The sequence below is a fragment of the Rhinatrema bivittatum genome, chromosome 2 (assembly GCF_901001135.1).
Source record: "Rhinatrema bivittatum chromosome 2, aRhiBiv1.1, whole genome shotgun sequence".
In the NCBI taxonomy this organism is placed as follows: Eukaryota; Metazoa; Chordata; class Amphibia; order Gymnophiona; family Rhinatrematidae; genus Rhinatrema; species Rhinatrema bivittatum.
This window is the reverse complement of record NC_042616.1, coordinates 177,414,325-177,440,803: the sequence shown is the minus strand read 5'-3', so window position 1 is coordinate 177,440,803 and position 26,479 is coordinate 177,414,325. Positions and strand designations below refer to the sequence as shown.

General features: G+C 42.5%; 2 protein-coding genes across 2 annotated transcripts in view; one reads left to right on the top strand and one right to left on the bottom strand.

The window, feature by feature from the left end:
* SLC25A13 (solute carrier family 25 member 13) overlaps window positions 1-21,062 on the top strand; it is a 535,434-nt gene extending 514,372 nt beyond the window's left edge. Inside the window, exons 16-18 of the mRNA XM_029588928.1 lie at window positions 17,285-17,443; window positions 17,532-17,622; window positions 18,030-21,062. Coding sequence (XP_029444788.1) covers window positions 17,285-17,443; window positions 17,532-17,622; window positions 18,030-18,219 — 440 coding nt within the window. The 3' untranslated portion in view covers window positions 18,220-21,062. The remainder of the gene's footprint in view (window positions 1-17,284; window positions 17,444-17,531; window positions 17,623-18,029) is intronic.
* A 1,373-nt stretch (window positions 21,063-22,435) lies between these two features.
* DYNC1I1 (dynein cytoplasmic 1 intermediate chain 1) overlaps window positions 22,436-26,479 on the bottom strand; it is a 693,069-nt gene continuing 689,025 nt past the window's right edge. Inside the window, exon 17 of the mRNA XM_029588927.1 lies at window positions 22,436-23,111. Within this exon, the coding sequence (XP_029444787.1) occupies window positions 23,001-23,111 (111 nt within the window). The 3' untranslated portion in view covers window positions 22,436-23,000. The remainder of the gene's footprint in view (window positions 23,112-26,479) is intronic.

Sequence of the window (26,479 nt, the reverse complement as noted above, 5' to 3'; positions counted from 1 at the left end):
GTTAACATGACAGTCAAGGACCAATGAAGCAAGAACCAGGTAGGCTTCTATTCTACTTCTGCTGTTTGTGGAAGATACTGGCTGGGGGCAGTATGGATTAGAGACTTCCACAGATGGGAGGTTGTGGGGGTGGGGATCAGAGGTCTCAGGGAGGGGGAAAAGGTGGCAGAGAGCTCCTGTGTTGATGCACCATCCCCCTTCCCCATCCTCTTGCCCACACCAGATCCCTCAGCCTGGGCTAATCAGGCTCGTATTGCTATGCCAGCTAGTGTGGGCTATGGGGATGAAAGATCACAGTTGTGTTAAAATGACCATGTTCATTTTAACAAAGTCATTTTAATTCACCCATGATCTGCATCTTATTGTAGTGGATATCTTGAGATATCTCTGCTTAAAAAGGAGAGAGAAGAGGAACTGATGTTAATTAACCCTAGACAAGGGTGGGGTATGTGATTCTTTGCAGGAAGGACAAACACTCGGTTTCAGTATCATTCATCAGGATATAGTGCGAACTCATCCATGAAGCAACAGCAGCAAGACAGGATGTGGGGGATACTTCAGAAGACAGATAGGAAAAGGATAGCTTGACTTGTGTATTGTCTATTAAAATAAAAAAAAAGTGGTAAGTATGCCTAACAGAGGTACTCAGTGAATGCAAGTGTTACAAAAGTGCAAGGGACCAAGGCTATGGGGGCGGGAATCGGGGTGACTGCCCTGGGCCCCATGCCACCACAATAGGCCCATTCCTAACATTATTTCCTAGAACCAGCAGGTCAGGAGTTGCAATGGCAGAGAGACCCTGTCCCTTTTGAATCTCTGTTAGGCTATTGCTGTCCCGTCACTCTGCTCCTTGACCTCAAAACAGGAGCCAACTACAGCAGATTTGCCTTGGGCCTTACACCCGCCACACCCCAGGTTGAGCCCTTCTAGGGACCCAGGACAGAGCCCTGAGGGATAACAAAAGAGAGCAGAGGTGTACTTGTGGACTAGAATGTCTGACTGGAGAGGTAAGAACTGAATCAGTTGTGAATGGTGTCAGAATCAAGGGTCTTAAGAAGAACAGAATGATCAACTAGACCAGTGGTTCTCAACCTGTTTTTGGCCGGGACACACCTAACAGATGGTTTTCACATGCGGGACACACGGAACATGTGTGATGTGACGATCACGTGATGTGACCATCACGGGGCTAAATGTAAACATGCACTCTGCATCCACAGGAATCCCCTCAACCCCCAGCAATGAGTGCATAGAAGATCTAGGGCATTACCCTGTACAACTCGCCATACAAAAAAGATATTCTGGTTCTGATGACATCTCAGTAAAAGCAAAACAAACTCCCTTTACTACCAGGCACAATAGCCTTCCTTATGAAAAGACAGTAATTTACCACTAATGCATATCCTATTGAGAAAACACAACAAATAAGATTGATACAAATGCCTACATGCTAGTAAAATACCTCACCTCGGTCACACACCCAGAACTGACCTTCACCAAGTACAGAAAAACCACAAATTATAAATATGGAGATAGAAACTGGAATGGAAAACCAAAAAAGCCACTCTGCATACAGGGCAAACCTGGAGAAATGGAAAGAGAAATATAGCACCTAACAGACTCTCAGGATTTGCAATAATGCACACAAACTAACCCGCACAAAGTTACACCTGTATTATGGAACACACTCAAATAGTAACAACCCTATCTAAGAAATACAACTATTAAACCAGGCCCTAAACACTAATACATTTCCTATTGGGAAAACCGAATAAGCCAAGCTGCTTTAGAGCCCCACACAGAAATAAATGTAAAGCTATACTAAAAATGTTACAAAATAGCTGCTTAACAGAATAATATCCAACAATTAAAAATGTATAAAAATTATTAAGACATGTCCAAATATCAATAAAATATTTCAAAACAGCAGACATCACATTATACCCAACAATTAAAATGGAGGTCAATCAAGAAAAATAAATTTAAAAAGCCACCTTTACTTACCCTCTCCAGCAACTCGCCTACTCCTTTCCCTTCCAGGCCAATAGCACTCACCAGAAGCAGCAAGGGCTGCTGAAGCTCTGTCCTCACAGTCCTCTTCCTTAGCGCCCACAACCACTCACTCACATACATACACACACCCCCAATTAGACCCCACGACCAGTCTCGGTCTCTCCCACACCAGACTCGGTCTCTCTCACACCAGTCATCTTCCTGACCAGTCTCTCTCTCTCACACAGAAACACATCACCTCCCTGACCAGTCTCTCTCTCAATCACACTCGTGCTCTCTTATATGCAAGCTCTCAGTCGCACACAAATGCTCTCGCACCCATTCACACCAGCTCTCACCCAGGCACCGATTCACAGCTACAAGCTTTCACCCAGGCTTCCATTCACACCCACGCACACCCAGGCTTCCATTCGCACCCATTCACACCAGCTCTCACCCTGGCATCCATTCATACCCACACACACAAGCTCTCACCCATTCACACCCACAGACACAAGCTCTCACCCAAGCATCCATTCACACCAGCTCTCACCCTGGCACTCATTCACACATACACACACACACACACACAAGCTGTCACCCAGGCACCCACACACACAAGCTCTCACCCATTCACACCCACAAACACAAGCTCTCACTTAGGCACCCATTCACATCCACAGACACAAGCTCTCACCCATGCATCCATTCACACCCACAGACACAAGCTCTCACCTAGGGACCCATTCACACCCACAGACACAAGCTCTCACCTAGGGACCCATTCACACCCACAGACACAAGCTCTCACCTAGGGACCCATTCACACCCACAGACACAAGCTCTCACCTAGGGACCCATTCACACCCACAGACACAAGCTCTCACTTAGGGACCCATTCACACACACAGACATACAAGCTCTCACCCAGGCACTCATTCGCACCCACACACACAAACTATCACCAAAAACTACTTCTTCCTTCACTGCAGGGATGGGCTTCAGTTCCGCCGCGGCTTTACTCCAGCGGGCCTTCTTTTTTTGCCACCATGGGGATGGGCTCCCGTGGCGGCTTTGCTTGGTCGGGGTCGGGTTTCCTCTTCGCCGCCACGGGGATGGGCTCCAGTGGCGGCCTTCCTTGGTCGGGGTTGGGTTTCCTCTTTGCCGCCACGGGGATGAGCTCCCATGGTGGCCTTGCTTCGTCAGGGTTCAACACTGCCATTCCTCTCACCCCACCCCCGAGCTATGCGATGCCTGCCTCATCAGCCAATCAAAGACTTCCTCCCTTCTTCCTGCTCCCACTAGCAGGTAGAAGGGAGGAGGCTTCCGATTGGCCTGCGCGGGGGCAGGCAGAATGAAGGAGGCTTCCCATTGGGCAGTTGATCTAATACGTAAAAAAGAGTGGATTGGCAGAATCTTGACTGAAATGTATTGACACTAGAACTGTTTTCCAGTACTTCCTGAAGGTGTGCCTAGCAACACATATTTCCTAGCATTTAGACAGATGGACTCAAAACCAGTGGGTTATTCTCACCTGCCAGCAAATGGAGACTGAACAAGCTGACGTCACAGTATATATACTCCAATAGTGTCACCAGCCTGCTAGTATTCTCTGTCTCCAGCAGATGGTGGACATGCAACTCCCTATGGGGATTGCTTCAGATTTTGGAAGGAGAATTTAACATAGAAGAAAAGCACTGTTCTCCTGCAGTGATGCCAAATGGTCCCTCCGCCAGTTGAGAATTCCTGAGGTGATTTCCGTGGTCCCTCAGATATGTGCCTTGGTCCGGTAGCTGAATTTCCCGGCATGGACTTAGTTGATTGTACAGCTTAAAGGCAGCGGGTGCAGGAGACTGAGCGTGGCAGTGACAGCCCATGCCCTCTCCCCCCACAGCCGGAGACCGTTTCCCAGTAAGGGCCAAGTTCGGTAAGTTTAAAAAAAAGTTTGTAAAGACAGACAGTGTAGAGGGGTTTGCAGGACTTCCTCTGGTCCCTGTGTTTGGTGTGCCATTTTGACGTTCATTCCCACTCCTATGGGACTCAGGGAAACTGGACAGCTTGGTGGGTCGAGCAGCCCCGGTGGGCTAGGCCCCGCAGATAGGCTTTTTGCCTGCATGCCACGTGGTAGGCCATGGCATGCTTCTGTGCGTCCCTTACTGCCCCCTACAGAAGGTCAGTATGTGCAGTGCGTTGACCCTGCGCACATGTTGTGCACTCATTATTAGGCGTGCCTTTCGCATGCACAAATTTCTAAGCACTGGAAGTGCGCCCAGGCCTTGATGCACAGTTTGTGCATTTGTTTTTTGTGGCACTTACTTTTGGGGCATCTAGTTTTTGTGTGCATAAATTTTGTGCGCTTGAAATTTTTTCAGCGCAAGCCAGCTGGACGCACATTCTCCGTCACCTGTGCAGTGATGGCACTGGTGAGCAAGAAACCTAAGCACCTTTCTCTCTATGTTGCCTGTCATATTCGAGCATCTCAGCCTGATGTGTCTTCTAACCTATGTCAGCACTATTTAGAGGCTCAGGGAAAGTTGTCTTTCTCTGATTTCGCTAAGCCTGGATCCTCCCAGCCTGATGATGGTCTGGTTAAGGATCTGTTTGGAGGTTTGTTGTATCTTGGAACTTCCTTGACTGGCTCCTCTGCAGGGGATGGCAGTTTATTGGGCCCCACTCTAGTTCCTTCTGAGTTTGACTTGGATCCAGCTGCTTTTTCTTATGAGGAGTTTTTTCAAGCTATGCAATCCTTTCTTCAGTCCGCAGTTTCACTCACTCCTGTCAGGTCGAAACCTCAGCCAGTGGCCCCTCCCTCCTCCAATCCTATGTTTAGGTGCTGGAGCACACCTCTGTTCGCTGCAGGTAATTCCAACAGGAACCTGGATAGCACTGATGATGAGGCAGATCCTGATTCCCTGGCAGATGAGGAAATTCCTCCAGGATTGGAACTGTATCTGACCATGTTGTGGTTCTTTCATAGAGATGAACTGCCAGCCCTGGTTTCCCAGACCTTGAAGATGCTGGGTGTTCCTGGTGTAGATCCCAGGTCTGAACTGAAGAAGAATCCCATTTTAGTTTCCTTGCATAAAGCCTCTTGTTTTTTCCCTGTTATGGATGCCATTAATGAATTGATTGATCTTGAATGGGGAGCCCCAGAGGCAAGTTTCAAAAGCCTGTACCCCTTGGATCCAGTAGTGAAGGAGCGTTTGCGTTTTCCCAAAGTGGATGCGCTAGTCTGTGCCAACTCTAAGCAGTCGACTATCCCCATGTAGGGAGGAGCAACCCTGAAGAATGTGCATGGTAGGCAGATTGAGGCTTGCTTAAGCAAGTCTTTAAAGCAGTAGCAATGAATTTACAAATAGCTTCTTGTTGCGCCCTAGTGGCATGATCTTGTCTGCTTCTCTCTCAGGACTTTGATTCTGGAGTGAATTCCAAAGTAGTTATAGAACATACCGCCGCCTTTTTAGCTGATTCGGGCTGCGATTTGGTCCGTACCTCGGCCAGAGGAGTGGCTTCAGTGGTAGTGGCCAGGCGTCAACTATGGTTGCGACATTGGTCAGCTGACGCAATCTCCAAGGCTAAAACCTCCTCTCACTAGCACTAACTCGTATGCAATAATGGAATGTAAACACGAATCAACCAACCTCAAACCCTCTCTCACTAATTCCTGCTGAATATTTATCATACTATTACCATTCACAACTGTCATATTTATTCATTTGATTACCTATGTACCGTTTCATAGTCTTATTTTTTCACTTGCTATTCTAATGTATCAATAGGCTGAAATGTAAATATTGTGCTGTTCAATTTCTCCCCTTCCATCCGAAGTTTATTTTCCTTGTTTTTTGTAACTTTCCCTCTTCCTTTTTCTGATTCACTGTATTTAAAGTTCAAGGTTCTTATTGAAAATATTGTTTTTTACGTTACGTTATGCTTTACACTCCTTGTTATTTGTAAACCGGGTTGATGTGATGCCTATCATGAAACTCGGTATAACAAAAACAATAAATAAATAAAATAAATAATCTTAAAAAAATGCACCTTAAAGGCTTGCCCTTGTTTGGAAGCGAGTTGGAGAAATTGGCCAGTAAGTGGGGCGAATCTTTGGTCCCTTGGTTGCCAGAGAATAGGAAGCAATTGCAGAGGGATCGTCTCCAGGGTTCCAAGCATTTTCGTTCCTACAGAGGATCAACCTTTCAGAGGACTCGGCCTTTTGGTAGGTCTCAGTCCTTTCGTCCCTGACTGTCCAAGAGAGGAGTGGGCTTGGTGGGGCGAATCTTCCTGAGCTTCACAATGAAGATTTGCCGACACCCCTCCCCCCCTTCAGGAATAGGAGATAGGGGGACGCCTGTCTCTCTTTTATCAAAGGTGGGTCGAGATCACATCAGACCAGTGGATTCTGGAGGTGAAATGAGAAGGATCTGTGCTGGAGTTTCACAGTATTCCTCGGGATGTGTTTATGGTGTCTCCTTGCCACTGCCCACTGAAGAAGCAGACAGTGGAATCTAAGCTTTTTAAAGGCTCCTCAGGCTGAGGGCTGTGGTTCCAGTGCCCACGTCTCAAAAAAGTATGGGGTGATATTCCATTTATTTAGTAATGCCCAAGAAGGGAGGGTTCCTTTCATCCCATCCTGGATCTCAAGAGGGTCAACCATCATTTGAAGATGACTCATTTTCACATGGAAACCTTATGCTCTGTGATAATGGCAGTGCAGTCAGGGGAATTTCTGATCTTCCTGGATCTGTCCAAGGCCTACCTTCGTATTCCTATCCATTTGGAGCACCAACATTTTCTGTGTTTTGCAGTGATGGGTTACCATTATCAGTTTCGGGCACTGCCCTTTGGTCTAGCCACTATTCCCAGAATGTTTTCAAGGCCAAGGTGGTAGTAGTGGCAGCCTTGAGAAGAACAGAGATCTTGGTGCACCCATACCTGGACGACTGGCTGGTTCATGCCAAGCCTCAGGAAGAGAGCCACATGATAACGCACAAGGTAATTTCCTTTTTGCAGGAGCTTGGTTGGGTAGTGAACCTGGCCAAGAGCAGTCTTCAGCTGTTCCAGTCGTTGGAGTAGCTGGAGGTTTGTTTCTACACAGGACAGGGCAGAGTTTTCCTGCCGAAAGTTTGAATTCAGAAATTGATGTCTCAGGTGCGTCAGTTGGTGAGCACTATACGCCCACCTGTATGGTCCTATCTACAGGTGCTCGGCTTGATGGCAGCAACCCTGCAAGTGGTGCCATGGATTAGGGTGCATATGCATCTTCTTCAGCGCTCACTGCTGTCTCATTGGAACCCGCAGTCTCAGGACTATTCAGTTCCGCTCTGCTTGCCAATGGAAATCTGCACTCACCTCCAGTGGTGGTTGCAGGAGGCTTACTGAGAAAGGGGGTTGCCTTGTCCTCCCCGAACTGGTTGATACTCACCACAGATGCGAGTTTCCAGGGTTGGGGAGTTCACTGTTGGGAGCTGAAGGCCCAAGGGCGTTGGAATGCTGAGAGTCCCGCTGGGACATCAATTGCCTAGAAACCCGGGCAGTCCAGTTGGCATGCTTGCAGTTCAGCCACAGGGACCGGTTCTTTACGAGGATCAAACTCTGTTCTGTCTTATGGCTTGGCCCTTGAGAGGGCTTGCCTGTTGAAGCATGGATATTCTTCTGCGGTGATTGCCACCTTACGTCGCACTCGAAAGTTCTCCACTTTCTTAGCCTGTGTGCAGGTTTGGAGAGATTTTGAGGCCTGGTGAGAGGAGTGTGGGGTTCTTCCTAATTCAGTTAAGGTCCCGCTCATTCTGGAGTTTTTGTAGGATGGATTAAACAAAGGATTGGCCCTTAATTCCTTGAAGGTGCAGGTTGCGACTCTTGCCTGTTTCCAGAGCCCGGTGAATGGTGATTCCTTATCTCATCCTGATGTGGCCCGTTTTTTTTTTAAGGGAGTGAAGCATCTTAAGCCTCCCTTAAGGTTATCGGATCCATTGTGGAGTCTTAATTTGGTGCTGGTTTCTTGGCGGGCTCTACATTCTGACCATTGCATATGCTTTCCCTGCAGTTATTAACTTTGAAGACAGTGTTCCTGGTGGTTATATGTTCTGTGTGTTGAATTTCCAAACTGCAGGCCTTGTCTTTCCGGGAGCCTTTCCTTTGGGTGAATCCAGGGCATTACAGCTGCATATTGTTCCATCCTTCCTGCCCAAAGTGGTGTCGGAATTTCATTTGAATCAATCCATTTCCTTGCTGTCCCTGGATAAGGTCAGGGATGTGGAGGAGTATCACCACCTGCACCCCTTGGATGTCAAGAAGACTTATCATGCGGTATCTGGAGGTTTCTGAACCTTTCTGGAAGACAGTTCGCCTGTTTGTCCTCTTTGACGGAAGTAAGCAGGGCGCTCCAGCTTCGCGGGCTACAATAGCTTGCTGGATTAAGGAGGTGGTCATGGCCGAATATGTGGATGCTGAGAAGCAGTTGCCTACTCAAATTCGGGCTCATTCCACTAGGGCTCAGGCAGTGTCATGGGCGGAGGTTAGATTGTTGTCTCCCATCGTTATCTGCCAAGCTGTGACGTGGTCCCCCTTCCCTTACACACCTTTTCCAGTTTTTATCATCTGGATGTGCAGGCCCGGGAGGACGCAGCCTTTGCACATGCAGTGCTGACTGGATCGTGGGTAGCCTTCCACCCTGTTCGGTAGTAGCTTTGGTACTTCCCACCGGACCTGAGTCCATCTGTCTACATGCTAGGAAATGGAGAAATGGCTTACCTGATAATTTCATTTTCCTTAGTGTAGACAGATGGACTGAGCTTCCCACCCTTGACTGCCGCATGAGTGTGTCAATAGCCCTCCTGTTGGGCTCCGAGTCTCAAGAGATTACTGGTAAGTGTTCATCCTGTCCCTGGGGTACCTAGATTCTTACGTGAATTCACTGTTTCTTGTTGGTTGAGTACAGTTATGGTTAATCAAGTTTTTTGCTAGTCTGTCCACAGTTGCTTTTGAAGAGAATACTGGCAGGCTGGGGTCACTGCAGGAGCATATATACTGTGATGTCAGCATGCTACGTCTCCATCTGCTGGCAGGGGAGCATAACCCACTAGTCCTATGTCCATCTGTATACACTAAGGAAAACAAAATTATCAGGTAAGTAGTTTCTTCTATATATGCCATTGAATTGTCCATAGGATTTATTCAAGTAAATGCACTTTACTTGAGTAAATGGCTTTTAAAAATTGCTGAGAGTATGTTATATTTACGCTTATAACTCCTTTGAAAATTACCCCATAATTAGCAATTGTAAAAATGTGAGTAAGTTGGAAAAAGTAAGTGCTTACTTGTCTTTTAAAATAGCAAGTTATGCAACACCCTTATACTGCCCCTTTTTTACACATATATTTGTGCATGAAAGCGAATATACATGCATACTTGTGGCTTTTTTAAAATACACAATACGTGTATAGCGGCTACATGCGCGCATAATGCTTTTTAAATTCACTTTTATGTGAGCAACTAGGGGAGAAGAGGTAGGTTGAGAAAGGGAGACTGATGGGCACAAGGGGAAGGGGTTAAGACTGGTGGGGATGAGAGAAGTTTTTGCAAATAGGGAGACTGGTGACGATGGGAGGGTTTGGTAGAGGGCCACTAGTGGTGACCAAAGGGGCTCTGAGAGAGAGGGAGACTGGCATGCATGGAAGAAAAAGAGAGATTGGTGGAGACTGGGTGGGAGACAGAGTGATTGATGAGGATGAGTGTGGCTCTTTCATGGGGTGAAATGGGAAAGAAGGCCCTCCCCTCCCTTATAGTTGAGGCACTCTGCTACTGTGCATTCTGGTTTTGTGGCTTTTGGTGTGTGAAAGGTTGGTCACCTGAAGTAGGGAATATCCTACAACAGGAATGAACAAATTATAGCCTGTAGACCACTTCCATCTCATGGTAGTACAAGTATCCCAACCCATCATGGCAACAGCGGGAAAACTCATTGTTGTAGGGGACGGACCTTGCTGGGATGTAAGCCTCCACTCCATGCTTCACCAAGGGTGCCCCCCCCAACAGAGTGGTATGCCAGTTAGGAAAAGCTACCAATGTGATCCTAAGACCAAAATGTTTGCCACTCTTGCCTTAGACCTTGCATATCTTGGCCTTATACGGCTGAATCTGGGAAATTTAAACTGGCTATAAACACACTTCAAGAAAAAGCTCTGAGAGCCTTATATACAATAAAGAAACCCTTGACCAGTTTTGACCTTCCAGTAAAACCACTATTAAAATCAGTCAGCCAGTTCTCTTATAAGGAAGTGAAGTCTAGGGTCTGTCGTTAGCCCAAACTATACAGAATAGGACAGAACCCCAATAAAAATCCTGCACTTCCAGTTCTGTCAACAAATGTTCTGTTCACAGAAACTCCCAACAGAGCCAAGCTAGGATGTTTCCCCCTTACTACTCCCTTACAAAACAGAATATTCAATTTGTGATGTCACCTTAATAACAGCAATACAAAACAGGGCTTTGTGATGCAAAACCCTGCAAAAAATACTGAGCACTATGTAGCAAACCTGCAATACCAAAACAGCACTAACTCCCAAGACTCAAATAACATCTCTGCCTATGAAAAAGTATTGCAAATATTAAAAAGGTTGCTAAAGGAGGAGACTGAGGGAGAAGCAGCCCGTGGGAGACTCTGAGATGCCAGAACTGTGACATTTTACCTGGAATCCTACTTTTTGAGCCTGTGAGGGTGAGAGTTAATTTTGCCCTGCCGGGATTGAGAATTTCCTGCGTCTGACGTCATCATCTGGGGCCTACAAGATTGCCCCGCCCACTGCGCGCAGTCGATGTTGGCACGCGTCGCCCAAGCCACATCTCCTCATGTAAGTAAAATAGTTTAAATATATTGAAATATCTTGCCTCTCCCCCCATCTTGAAGCAGTATCCAACTGTGTACGGTACTAGAGAAATTTAATTTTGTAACCAATGCCTCATACCAAAAGGAAAGGGAGACTGAGGGAGATGGCAGCTGCGACTTCCTCAGTATCCCCAACCCAAGGGAAAATTGAGAAATCTTTCCGATTAGCTTCTGAAACACCTCCCGAGAGAAGCGCTGCAGGTCACCCAGAGGAGCCTAGGTTAGACCTGCTTGCTTCACCGTTATAAGCTAACGGGAGCTCCGACAACCCCATCTCCTCCCTGTCCAGATATGCTATAAGCTAATACATCAAGTGTTATTACTCCAACTGGATCGTTGGAAGAATCTTCTAACTTGTCTCCAGTTGTGGGGGAAGTTCCATCCTTGAAGGGAGAAATGGACAGTCACTCCAATACACTCGAGAGTGAGTTGGTTACTGGGGTGTCAGAATTAATCACTATATCCCCCATGAAGAAAATAGAGAAACCCTGAATAATAACTTTGGACTCTGTTTGGATAGCAATAGTCACTCTCAAAAATGCCATATCTAATTTAACTACTATTACTTTGCAGATGAATCATCGTGTTGTGGATAATGAGGAAAAGGTAGAGAAACAAAACAAACAATTGCTAGATATTGAACAAAAGTTGTCTCAAATACAAAAAATACAAGAGAATTTGATACAGGGGGAAAAGACGCAAACCAGAAATCTGGAGAAATTAGAAAATGAGGCGAGGTACCTAAACTTAAGGGTTATAAATTTTCCCTTAGCTAGATTTTCTTTATTGCAAGACCAGTTTAAGAAGTATATGTTTGAAGTTTTAAAAATTCCAACAGAGGCCTCTCCTCCTATCTCTAAGATATATTTTATAAAATCAACTAATCTCCTAGAAGAGCAGGTACCACCTTTAGATATATCCCAAGTGTTAGAATCTTCTACTGAAAATGTAATAGAGAAAAAAGGAACGGTCTTAGTTAAATTTGTATTTCCCTCTGACAGGGACACTGTTTTAAGATTATTCCTTAGAAATAGAACAGTAAAATTTCAAGATCATCAAATCTGGATTTTTCCAGACATAACAAGAGCGACTCAAATTAGACGGAACAGTTTTTAGAAATGAAAGCTCTTGCTGAACAAGTGGGAGCTCAATTGTTCATGCAAGTGTTTAGTTAGGTATGAAAATACCAGGTATATATATTTTGAACCAGAGGATTTGAAAACATTTTTAGAAGCAAAAAAGATACTGGGAAATAAAGGTGATTAAGAATGTTGTCACTTAAGAAAGATAGAAGCTTACACTTTCAATTAAATTTAAAATGTTTCCTTAATTTAAGCTCTTTATTGAAAGTTGGATATCTGTTTAATTTAATGGTAATTAGGATATCTAAAAGTTTAAGTACTCTTCATTGGTTGAGATGTTAAATTGATTGATTATTGTATTTCTTAAAAACAAATAGATATCCGAAATGTATGTGACGGTATAATTCATGATAATTATATAAATCAATAAACTATAAATTAAAAAAAAAAAAAAGGCTGCTAAAAAAATAATTCTTCTCCTATTGGGAGATGCAGATTGGAATGCAAAAGAAGCTGGACTGCTGTAAATCCCTGATTTGCCATAGAAACTACACATTAGCAGAATACCTCACCTCAATCACACATGCAGAACATGCGTCAAAACCTCACCATATACAAAATAAGGGAACACAAATTAGAACTGCAGACAGAAACTGAAATGGAAACTTCAAGAAGCCAGACTCTGCATGCAGTGCCAAATCAGAGAAATAGAAACAGAAGCATTTCTTCCTGTGCTGTGCAGAAAAGTTGAGAGAATCACATTTCCCACAGCCAAAAGGGAAAATAAGACTTCCCACAGAAATAAATGAGCAGGAAAAACTCTGTATAATTCTTGGTGAAACAGCAGCTATAGCAGTAAAATGTTGCATCCTGCCACCAGGCCAGAAACATAATCTGATCAGAGAAAATACTGAACAGTACTATCTTTATTATGCATGTTTTCACTTTTTTAAAAATAATTGTATGTAGTATTTTGGCAATGTATATACATCTTGTCATGCCTACAAAGTTGCCTGGTCCTGAATCTGTTTTGGGCATATGCTGTACACCTTTATTTTCTGTATGATTTATTGTTACAACTCCACTGTGAAGGGATCTCTGCAGTGGGAAGAGCTGTCACTGTAAATGTGGTCAGACGCAGTTAGTTTCCCTGCACAGGGGCAGCCTTTATGTAGTCATAGCTGAATTGGCACCAGGAAAATTCATTGAGGACTTGCTGTCTTACACCCATTTGATCTAAGATGCAGATGGAGGCAGACTTTTTGTTACCAGCCTGTTCTGCTTGTTCTGCTACTCAAGGACAGGTCCTGTTTAAAACTTGAAATATAAGTGTGCGTTTAGAAGCATGCTTGTTTCTGAGATCTATAACCATGTGGAGGTGATTGTAGACTTCGATAACAGTGCCTTTGAAGTCAGGTCCCAGAAGACATCTGTGGGGTAGCTGATGTGGGCTTAGTATTCAAAGTACAATAAATGACACTTTGGCTATTTTTCCAGAGTCTGTTTTTGCTTGCCTTAGCTTGTTAGTGCACACTACTGCAGACATGGCCTGGGAACATATCATGCTATGCTCCTTAGAAATGAACTTCTTTATGGTTATATGTCATCTTTGTTAGTGATCAACTAGCATCATTAATTCTTCTCACTTCCATGGAGTGAGTTGTAGCAAAGACCGTGTCTTCAGTTTTCTGTGCACCTCAGCCCTTGCTTGAATTATCTCTACTATCTCTGTCCTGGGCCAGTTTTCAGTAGAGCTGGGCAACTATGATGGTTTTGTGATGTGGGCAGATGTCCACCAGGGATTAAGTTGAGTCCACTAACTGTAGTTTCACAAAAGTTATATTTATTTAAACGTTAGTTTTATTTCCTTGTAAACCGGGGTGATATGTATATTATACAGGAACCCTGGTATATAAAAACTAAAAATAAATAAATAAATAAAAGACATAACTAGTATTTTAAAGTTATACATGGCAAGGAGTTATGCCTACTGTTGTCTCTTCTTAAAATGCTTTAAACTGATCACCTGTTAATCATCAACTTCTTGAAGTCCAAGCATGCTTTGCAAAAGATCTGACTAGCCCAATGTTGGCTATGATGTCATGTGTGGCATTACAAAGTCATATGATGGGAGTCAAATGCAGATGTGATGGAATTTCTGTCTGTACACATCATCATTGCCCCACCCCAGCTAAAAAATATTTAAAAATAATTACTTGGTAACCTTTTATAACTGGTTACATAATGTGGCTATTTGATGTGCATACTTTTGAAGTACATGCAGAGCACAGATTCTTTACAGACCAGATATTCAACCAGATTTCTAATATCACAGTGTGCTAGCACAGGGCGGGCAACTCCCGGCCTTGAGAGTCTGGTGTTTTAGGATATGCACAAAGAACATTCATCAGACACATTTGGTCTAAGTGCACAGTTAATTTACATGTTGTTTATCCTGAAACCCAAGACCGGTTTGTGGCTCCTGAGGGCAGGGGTTATAGTAGTGCTAGTGTTACTCCTGTGTTGGCACACCCTCTGAAATCCCCCCACAAAGCAGAGTCACAGAGTATCCTTGAGGGATCAACCAGGCATCTGCAAACCAGCCTGTAAGACACTGAAATAGAACCATTGTGGCTAAAACAGCTGGAAGACCTAATGATAAAATGTAAAAATGTTAGGTAAAGTAAACTCAATTTAAAAAATACATACATTTTAAAACTTGAGCTGATCTCCCTCTGTCTCTGATAACCTGATGGAGCTGCAGCAAGCAAATTTATTAAAGTGAAATTTTGGATACGTTTATTTTAATGTTACTTTGTGGGGTCTGGCAAGATAGCGTTTTGTTCGCTTATTTTGGATGGCAGAGGAATGAAAGGGGTTGTTATTTTAATGCTACATGGTACATGCATGTATATAGATATTTAAGGAGTCTGTTTGAAAAGGTTAAGGTGGTGCTTAGAGCCAGACCATGCTGGTTTGGACAAAAATTGTTAGACTTAATAAGCTTTGGAAAAAATAAGCAAGGGAGATTTATGCATCTGCATCTTACCAGTTTGGTTTGGAACAGAGACAGGATGGAAAAGTAATAAACCATAAGAGACAGTGTCTTCTGAGTGCAGTCCCACCCCCCTCCACAAATCTAAACACGGGTAGCCCTGGAATGGAGAGAGCGGTTCTGGAAATATCACCCACTGGTAATACAGTATTTTGTTATTTTTCATTGATTGTCTGCCAGTGTAAATTTAAATCATCCTCCAAACATTCTGGTGAGGATGTTGAGTGTGGCTGAGCAGCTGCGCAGTGTGCGATTTGTGGAGATAAAAGGCAGCCTGAAATCCCATCTCCCGTTATGTTTGTTGATTTCACTACAATATCCTCTAACTATGAAGTGGCAATCTTTGTAAGGTTATTCAAGGTGCTGTTTGCAGTGTGTGGGGGGAGGAGGCACTGGATAACATTATGTACGTGTGTGTGCGTATTGATGTAATGTGTGTTTACACAATGTTGTGTGTGTGTGTGTATGTCGGGAGAGGCACGTGGACTGCTCAGCACTGTCTATTTGCTTATGGTTTTGCTAACTAGTATAACTCATCACCATGCTGTAAAAAAAATAACTCAGACTTATAGTACATACAGGCTGATACAGTACAGTGCGCTCCGATGGAGCGCACTGTTAACCCGCCACTGGACGCACATTTTCCCTTACCACTTATTCAGTAAGGGGCCGAAAACGCGCGTCCAATCCGCCGAACCTAATAGCGCCCGCAACATGCAAATGCATGTTGATGGCCCTATTAGGTATTCCCATGAGATACAGAAAGTAAAATGTGCAGCCAAGCCGCACATTTTACTTTCAGAAATTAGCGCCTACCCAAAGGTAGGCGCTAATTTCTTCGGGCACCGGGAAAGTGCACAGAAAAGCAGTAAAAACTGCTTTTCTGTGCACCCTCCGACTTAATATCATGGCAATATTAAGTCGAAGGTCCTGAAACTTTCCAAAAGTAAAAAAAGAAAAGAATTAAAAAAAATTTGAAGTCAGCCGGCGGCTGTCTGGTCGAAAACTGGACGCTCAATTTTGCCGGCGTCCGGTTTCCGAGCCCGTGGCTGTCAGTGGGCTCAAGAACCAACACCGGCAAAATTGAGCGTCTGCTGTCAAACCTGCTGACAGCCGCCACTCCGGTCCAAAAGGAGGCGCTAGGGATGCGCTAGTGTCCCTAGCGCCTCCTTTTGCCCGTTTTTACCTCCGGGCGTCATTTAAATACAGAATTGCGCGCACAGGAGAGCGGGCATCCGCCCGCGGACTTTATTGAATCGGCCCGATAGTTATTAAATTCAGATTCTTGGAGGTCTATTCTTTCTCCTTTCTTTTCATGCCTGACAGCTGACATTGGTAGTAATAGGGTTAAGGATAATTCTTTCTAGTTGCTCCAGTGTCATTGCCAGTAGCCACAAAGAGGCATGAAAAGAGAAGAAGCAGAATAGACTACACCTCAAAAAATTTGAACTTAACTATGTACTGTAAGTTTGAGGTTAGGTTTTTTTTTGTTTGTTTTTTTACAGCTCATTGAAAGATTCTACTCTAAGTGCCTAACTTAATATAAAAATGGTGATGAGTTGTAATAATTAATGAAACCATAAGCAAGTAGACAATACAGAGCAGTAGGACAGTCCTCTCTGGTGCCTGCGGTACAGTATTTGTAAGTTTTTATGTGCATATATGTTTAAAAAAAACAAAACAAAACGGTAGCACACTCTTGCCTCCTTATTGCCTGTGCTCCTCATGCTGGTTGGCTCAACTGAGAGGCATCAGTCCAGCTCTGAGGAGACTGCAAGGAAAAAACAAGTCTGTGGTGAAACCTCTTCGCCAGCCTAATGGGGCCCCCTCAAAGATAGAAGTCACTCTGAAATGAGATCTTTGGCCGCGTGTGCTTGCGCGTGACTGCTTTATGACTTTCAGCTTGTATCTGCTTCATTTTTTTTTTTGCTTTTTTTGTTCTTTACAAGTTACTAGACAGCCAAATATATTGGCAGGCTTAAGATGATTCCTTCTAGGAGCTGATATCCCTTCTCGGTGCTGTACCATTTACTAGATGTCAGCTGTTGAGTGAATCATCTGAGGCTTTGCACTTCATTAATGTAAGCATTTTTTGTTCTTCACTGGAGGGCCTCTTTAAAGCATGGCACTAGCAAGGTTTCCAGCTAGGTTAACTACATTGTCTTTCAGTCCGAGTGTCTCTTTCCTGTGCATATGACTTGAGCCTGTCGTCTGGGCTTTGGCTTGATGCAGAGGCAGTGTATAAAGTATGTGTGCCATTCTGCTTTATAGGGATGCCTGCAGCATCTTTAGTGACCCCTGCTGATGTCATCAAGACCCGACTGCAGGTAGCGGCCCGTGCTGGACAAACCACCTACAATGGTGTTATAGACTGCTTTGTAAAGATTCTCCGAGAGGAAGGCCCAAGAGCTTTCTGGAAAGGAGCTGGAGGTATGTAAAGTAATTTAGTCATCCGGATCATGATTTAATGACACACTAGCATTTTCAAATCTTACCATTTTTCCTTCTTTTCTTCAAGCTCGGGTGTTTCGATCCTCTCCCCAGTTTGGTGTCACATTGTTGACGTATGAGCTGTTACAGAAATGGTTATATATCGATTTTGGGGGAGTGTAAGTACTTGTTTGGCATGACTGCATTTATTCTGTTGCACAAGGTTCTGCAGGCATACTGTACCATTTTACTCCATCATTAACGTCGTCATTGATGATCCTGTCTTGCAGCGACCATCGGGACCATGCAGGGAGCACTGTGCAGGCACAAGCTCAGACTTTGTGTTTGATGCTCTGGCCTGCTTAAGAAATTTCTGCCTATGAAGGGATGCTTTGCAGCTTATTCATTGCTGTATATGGCTTTGAAACAGCACTACCAAAAAAAAAAAAAAAAAAATAACATCTAGGCCTTTTTTTAGCTTGTCACGTTCTCTTGTAAAATGTGCCTTTAGACCAAGCAAACAGTAAATAAAAGAAAGCTTGTGACCTTACTTTGCCTGTTTCTGTTTTTCTTTTTCATGTTTCAGGAAACCAGCTGCAGCAGAGCCAGTTCCCAAATCAAGGATTACACTGCCCGCCCCTAATCCGGACCACGTTGGTGGTTATAAATTGGCAGTTGCCACATTTGCAGGAATTGAAAGCAAATTTGGTCTTTACCTTCCACGATTCACGCCTTCAGCGACTACTACAAAGGCAGTTCCAGCCGCAAATCCATAAAGGAAGACCCTGTGTTCTGCCTGTTGATATTAATTTGTTTTTATTTTGGGTCAGTTCCCCTCCTCCCCCCTCCCCACCACCACCACCACCAAGCAAAACAGTACTTTTCCCCTAATTAGACTATAATTTACTGCATTATTTTCATCGTTTAGATGTTATGGTGATTATACTTCGTTATTGGGAGGGAAGGTGAAAAACATTGTCATTTTACCTGTGCTTCCTTAAATCAAATCACTGTGAGCATCTTTAGTGACTGCTCTTTGGGTTCATACCCATGAATGTATTCATTGCCATGTGACCAGGTTTGCAAGGGTGGGAGGGAGGGGGTAGAAGAGCTATGATGCGAAGAATACAGGCAGGAATACAGAAGACAAATGTGATCAGCTTTACTCTGTATAGTAAAGGCCACTTCCTGATTAGGTCTTTTTATTCCACAGTGGCTGTATATTGTTTAGAAGAAAATACTATTTAGATTTACTAATCAGCATCATGGTGCTTCTAAGCAAAAACTTTTAGAACAAGGAGGTATCAATCAGCGATGCACTCGATGGTTAAAGTAATTTTTGCAGATGTAAGAAAAAAATAATGTTACTGAAATAACCAACAGTCTTTAAAATTGTGTGCGCACAGATCTTGTTTCTGGATTCCATTGTTTACATTTTGTGAACAATTTCCGTAAAAGAACAATATTTAGAATACTGTTTAGCCATTTCAATTGCTAATGTCTTCAACATCTAGGAAACGTTATCCTCATAGTTTTCGCAATTTGTGGGCATGCTGTACATGATCCTAGAGTTTTATTGCAAAACTGGGGGAGAAATTCAAGGCTGAATGACAAACCAAGGTATGCGGACATTTGGATTCATGTTTCTATTAGGCACTTGTAATAAAATGCTGCTGTTTGGTTTAAATAAATGAAATTGGAAATCCATGTACTGTATGAATCGTATTTGCCATAACTATTACTTTGTAATTCAGAACATATTTGTTTTGTAGTTCATTGAAATCATGTGGGTGGTGATGTATTTGATAAAATGAGTTGTCATCAAATTTCTGTGCCTTGCCTGATGATCATGTATTTGTACTCTAGTATGAAAGTTTAGGTCATTTCTGTGCTGATAAACGTAGGATCTTGTGCAACTTGCACACTTATTTGCAGTCTGCCTTAGAATATGCCTACATTTTTATCCTCTTACTGGAGCCTTTAATTGCTCTAAACATAATTGCATTTTAATTTCAACAGTTTTGTTATGACTAGAGACAACCAAGTTGGGTTTTTTTTTAAATATTTATCAATGATCAATAGATATACAATGGAGGAGCAACTTAGTGGTTAGAGCAACAGTTTGAGAACCAGGGAAGCCAAGGTTCAACCCTGATTGTCCCACTGTTGCTCTTCATGACCTTGGACACATCACTTTATCCTGTATTGCCACAGGTATCAACTTAGATTGTAAGCCCCCTGGGGCAAGGGAACTAACTACTCCTGAATTTATAACTCACCTTGAGCTTGGATTTAGAAAGGTGAGTAATTAAATCTAAAATATGAACGTATGCATAGATTATTTTAGAGCTTGAAATATATGAACTATAAAATGCAGTGTTTTAATGGCTTGCTCAAAGCACCAAAATGAATTATGTGGTTTAAATATATAAAATGTTTGTTTTATTATATTATCGGAATACTTAAGGTTACTGCTCATTATCTAGATGGTACTTGACTCTCTGCATCTGTCTTTTGGGAAATAAAAGTATGTAGATAATGTCAATAAGTTGTGTACCACCTAGTATTTTCAATAGTATTTGATCTCCAGTGCATAATTATTTTGAAATAAAATGCACATCTAAAATAGTCTACCCTTCAAAGCAGGGCAAAAATAGCTTCAGATGTAAATCTAGGACAGTTGTGTGCCTGATAGCTCCTGTACAGGCAGTAACGCAATCATATGCAAACTGGCTATAACAAACAGGTTTTGCCCACATTTTTCAAATTATATTTATTAAACTGAGTTATGTTACCTTCCTGGGGAATGCATGCAACTTGGTGCCATGCATTTTTAGTTACTGAAGAGCCTCTTCCCTATCCTATGCTTTTGTGCCTTTAGGAGCATGCATTTTAGCTTCTGTTTTGTGCTCATCTCCTCTTTGAAACAAAGTCAGGGTGAAGTGGGGGGGGGGGGGGGGCAGAGGGGGAGTTTAACGGTCTGGTTTCCTGACCTTTTAGAGATGTTCTTGATTTTGATCATTTGATCCTGCTCTGGGAGGAGTTACGGAGGAAGTCTGATACAGTCACAAGAGTTAGGAAAATAATTTTCAAAGGCATTTCTGAGAGTAAAACGGTGCTTTACTCACGGAAATGGCCGGTTTATAAAATTGCCTGCAGGTAAACTTATCTTGGGTATATCTTTTATATGCTTAAGTTTACCCGGACTGAGTGCTGGCATTCCTGGGGGCGGGGTTGGGGAAGGGTGTGCATATTCCATTTTCAAAAATGTGCCTATATTTCCACGGGAAATGTCCATGACACAGTAGCAGGTTTAACTATGTGCAGGTAAACATGATAGGATAATTTTCAAAGCAAACTTATACATATAAGTTTGCTTTAAAAATTGAAATAACTTATATGAGTGTTTGTGGGCAAATTTATGTGAGCTGTTACAAAATTACCCCAACATATATATCTACCATCGTATGCAATGTTTCTAATATTTTTCTGATGGGGCAGTATTACACTGGCAATATGAATTGGTTTGTTAAGAAATATTAAGTATATTTGCTTGTGAATTCTGTCATGGGCACATAGGTTGTAAGATCAATGTAAATAAAAAAAAAAAAAATCCGCATAAAAAGGTTCCAGTGATTTCTTTTCTTGTTCTTTTTTTTTTTTTGTTTTAAAGGGAGAATATTGTTACCATCTAATATTTAATGCTTTAAGAGTCAGAAACTGTTCAGTGCTTTATATCTAAGTTGGGCCCTATATATAAAGATCATATCCTAAACTTGGACCTGAGAGGCAGTGTACATATTCAGTGAGGAGATCCTCCACCTTCTCTTTCTTGGCTTTTCGTTGTTTCCTGTGCCAAGCCAGCTCCAGTACTTAGATTGAGTGGAATAGTAGAAATTAACTCACACAGGAATTTAACATGGTGAACCTCCTGAAGTAACTGGAAAGTTTTTTATCGCCACAAGCAATTTAGATCTGATGAACTAAAGCCCTTGTTTGCACTAATTAGGTGCCAAAATCATTTTGTCTCATCAGATGCACTATGTGTTCTTGTCTGCAGTCAGTGCAAACTTTTCTTACATAGGCTGCATTAGTATTGTTGCAGTAAATAAACCTGATGTGTTGAAAAGCCAACCACCTTTATATTCATTGGTGGGAAAGGGAAGGAAACTAAATTATTTCATAATTTTAACCAGTTCTTCTCATTTCCCAAACACGGACACATGGGGGGGGGGGTTGCTGTACACTACTGGAAAATGGATGGAATATGTATAAATTGTTATATTTTTATTGGTGTGTAGATTTTAAGTGGTGAAAATTCAGAAAGATGCACTTAAAACTAAGAACATTTTATCATTCTTTCCCCCACGTTTCCTGTCACTGGCGTGATCTGCTTGTCACATGATGCTGTGTGCAGGGGCTACTGGAATCATTTTTGTGGAATGAAACAATTATTGTAATGTGACAACAGTAATCTTCCTGCATCATGAAATGATTGTACAGACTTGCGCATGTCATTCTGCTGTTCCTGACTGGTTCCCCAGATCAGCCCTCCTCCTCTCTCTGCCTCCAGTTCTTGCTCTTTAATATTTTGTAAAGGACAGCACATGAGCAGGCACAGAACATCTCAGGAAGCTCAGCCTCTATTCATACTGAATCCATTGCTTACTTACATCAGCCCCCCTTATTACACATGCCCAGTTATGCAATAAACATTTCTTTCAGTTACAGATTTAAATTTACTGGTGCAAGGTATCAGCAAATTTAAGACATTGGTCCTGACTCTTAGTATGTGTGACAGGGTATCAATAAACAGCTGTGGATTAAATACTGGGAAAATATCTAGGAATAATATAATAGGAATTTAAAAAAATAATCCACTCCTATAAACCATTACCCACCCACCCACCACCACCACACACACACACACACATATCTTTGCTATCACTGACCTGATTGTTTTCTGGCACTTGATGTGACCTTTACAGCAGCACAGAGACAATATAGTTTTCTCATTATGCCCATACTTTAGGATCATTTATTTTAGTGCTTTCAAATAAATATGTTCCATGCAGCACACCGCAATAAATAAGGAGCAGCAATGTTCATATAGTACATCCATTCATGATGTAAGTCACCATGTGAAACACCACATCTGAAGTCTTTGGCCCAGGCCCATACAGTGAAGCACACCACATCTGCACATAATCATATCAGACTTCATATGGATTTAATACAACAGTGCCCTAAATGCAAGCAAGCAAGAGTTTCACTATAGCTTGCTGGCTCATTATGTGTAGCTACTAAGTTAAAAGGCAACAACTGAATCCATAAAGGTCTTTTTTGTATGTGTGTTGTAAATCATTCTTATAAGGCGATTGTATAAAGCTTGGAAATGCTATGGACAGTTTCTGACTTTTATAAGACACACTGTGATTAACAGGCAGAGCACTCAGAAATACTGACACGTTAAGCTGGCATAAAAAGCCACAGTAATACCAATAAGACACTGGGATTCCAACCAACAGACAGATACTACTACATAATGGTCTTTCCATCAGGCTGATAGTTCTACATTGCCGTCTTCCTCACCATCTGCCCTATTAGCACGTATCTCCACCAGAGTCCGAGCAAAACGGCTCCACTCATCATTATGGGGGACAGCAAGCTGTAACAAAGAGAAAAAAAAAATCAGGAATGTTAAATTGAAGGTAGTATAAATTTTATAAAATGAATGCCATGATGTTGAAAAACCACAGAATTTACAAACAAGTGGACCATCACTTTATGGTTGACTTTTAGCCCACAAAATACAACAGCTGAGTCTTTTCTGAACAGTTGGAAGCTCCTTAGTGTAATTGTTCTGGAGTGCTTCACCAATACCATATTCCTGAGTCCATTGCCGAATATCCTTGTATCTGTTGTACAGAAGTCCTGCATTCCCATAAAAATAAATAAGGGTTCTCAATATGAAATTGAGCTGTTCCATTTCCATTACCTGTATTTGTGGTTAATACTTCTGTATACAGAAACAGTAAACCCAACAGTTGCAAAATGTTGTTGGGTATTGTGACGGAGTGTACAGGAAACTTCCTCAAACCATCTTAAGGGACTGTCCACAGCTATCTTGTCCCTGTCCTCCTTAAGGATGAGCCCTGCAAGGGGTTCTGGGTGAAGGGAGGCTCTCCTCACTATACTGTAAGGAGTCAGGGCGCAGAAGGCTTCGAGAGGCCCTGGGAAGAAGTCAGGAAGCCAGCATATGAAAAGACAAGCTCCATTTGAATTTGTTTGTACCCAGCACTGCAAGGTGAGCAGGTTTCTTTCTGTTTTAGTTTGCACTGTAAATAAATTTGCTCGTAAGAAAACAGCCAAAGTCTGCCTCCTTTATTCCTAAACCATGACTGGCCATGTTACCACAGGTATTTACAGGAAAAATGTTGTCATACTTTAGAATTTTGAATCAACCATAAACTGCTATTGTGAGGTGGGGGGATGCTGACATTTCTGAACTTGTAATTTTAAGGAAAATATTAAAATAGAAGTGCTCCTGCAGTCTAAACACGGCTGTTGTGTGGAAGAATTTTCCTTTCTAGTGTGGCAAAACCATGCTTTCATCCCTTTCACCTATATCCATCATTGCAGATCCCCACAAATAGCATAAAACAGATTTGGAGCAGTCAAATACATTACACTGCAACCACATGTACTCTTAGAGTCCAGAAAACAAAAGAGAAAATTTGCTTCTGCCTCCCAATGCGGGGGGAACGACACTGTTTAACGACATTATGCTATATGATAGGTTATGTATTTAGCTGCTGAATTGCTAGAAGCAAGCTTTTATCCCCACCCCCACAACCACCCACCCAGCTCTCCCATGTAATGTCAGTTAAATGACAAGATCATTGCACACTGTTACAAATCACCAAATGCAAACTCTTGCACAAATACTAGCTTCTAACAAACAAGAAGTAAATTACCAGTTTATTGTCCACATGAAGGATGATTCTCCAAGACCATGGAACTGTTGACTTTTTCTTTTTTTTTTTTTTATCAAAGCAGTAAAATAATTACAGAAAATAAAGATGCTTTTTGCATATGCAAATTTGGAAAAGATTACAAAAGCAAATGACACTATGAGGATAACTTTAAAAACAACTACGCACAGCAGAATATACGCACATTTATACCTGTACACAGATTTATGATAGTATTTTATAACCTGCATGTATCATAAAATAGGCATATGTAGGTTTACTCATGAAAACATGCAATGCATTGAAAGAATGTATATCAATGCATTGACTGCATGTACTTTTCCTACCTATTTTAAAAACACACGCACATATATTTTATGCACAAAAATAAAGAAGGACTTGCTCCTGCAAGTCGGATAATTTTAAAATGTTCACACATAAATGAAATTACCAGTTTAGTCCACCAGTTTGCCCAGATGTTTACCAGTTCATCGAGACCTTCCTGGATCTTCAGCATGAATTCCCCCCCCCCCCCCCCCCCAGTTCCTCAGACTTCCCATCTAGTCAGTACAACACAATAAACACATTTGATATCACTTATGCCAGATAATTAGAAGGTGAAAAAATATGCAAGTTGTCAAATTTACTCAAATGTTAACCCTGCCCTGTATTGCCCTTAGACCAATCCTTTTATATCTGTATTAGGTGCGTGTGAAAATGAATCCAGAACAAGTGGTTTATGCACCTCTAGTAGCAAATGGAGATGGAGCAAACTGACGTCACATATTATATATATATATGTACCCCTGCAGTGACATCAACCAGTATTCTCTGTCTCCAGCAGATGGTAAACATGCATTTCCCTACTGGGGATTGCTTCATTTTGTAAAAGGAGAATTAAGGATATTAAATTGCTCCGCTCTCCTGTGGTGATACCAAAAGGTCCCTCCCCAAGTTGAGAATTCCTGAGGTGATTTCCATGGTCCCTCAGATGAGTGTCTTGGTCCGGTAGCTGGTTTTTTCAGCCAGCGTGGACTTAGCTGCACGAAGTCTAGCATGACGGTGACCGCATATACTCTCTCTCCCCCCCCCTCCCCCCTGCAGCCAGAGACCATCTCTGTACTCAGCCAGGTAAGGCTGAGCTCAGGTAAGTTTAAAAAATATATATATAATATATATTTACAGAGATGTAAAACCAGGCTTTTGTAGTGTAGGGCTTCCTCCCTTTTTCCCGGGCTCCATGCTCAGCGTGCCATTCTGATGTTTGTCCCGCTCCATGGGAGGTCAAAGGATGTGGGCAGCCTGGCGGGCTGAGCAGCCTCTGTAGGCTAGGCCCTGCTCTGAGGCTTTTTTCGCTGTGCAACACATGATAGACTGCAGTGGCATTTCACAAACTTTTCTTAGGCTGCCCTCTGCAGGATTGTTAGTTCAGCGTGTGCATCCAGGTTGTGCGTCTAGTTTTGGTTTTGTTTTTTTTTTTGGGGGGGGGGTTTATGCAGTTTTAATTATACATACAAGAATACCTTGCATTGAATAAAGAAGTATACAGAAAAAATCTTTTACACATCATCATGATGCAGCAATAGTTTACTCCAAAGTATTTTTACCCCATATATTAAAAGGAAAAGGGCAGGGGAGGAGACAATGGAGCAGATAAAGGAAATAAAATAAAAAAGTAATATTGAGACCAGCCAGTTACTTTACTTTTACATTGCTGGTTAATCAAGGTAGAGAGTCAAGGAAGGCCCTTAGTTGCGATGGTTCAAAGAATAGGTCATTTGCATTATTAATTTTGACAACATTTACAAGGATAACGAAGCAAAAAATGACCCCCTCTAGCCATAACATCTGAACGCCTAACAAGAAACTTCTTACGACAAAGTTGTGTAACCCTAGTTATATCTGGATACATCCAGATCTTCTGACCATAGAACAGCGTTGTACGGTTACGCAGAAAAAAACCCCGCAAAGTGCTATCTCGATCTGCGGGAAAAGCAAACGTCACCAATAAAGTCCCGCAATGTTTAATCTCCATTGTAAGAGAATCTTGTAACAAGTTAGT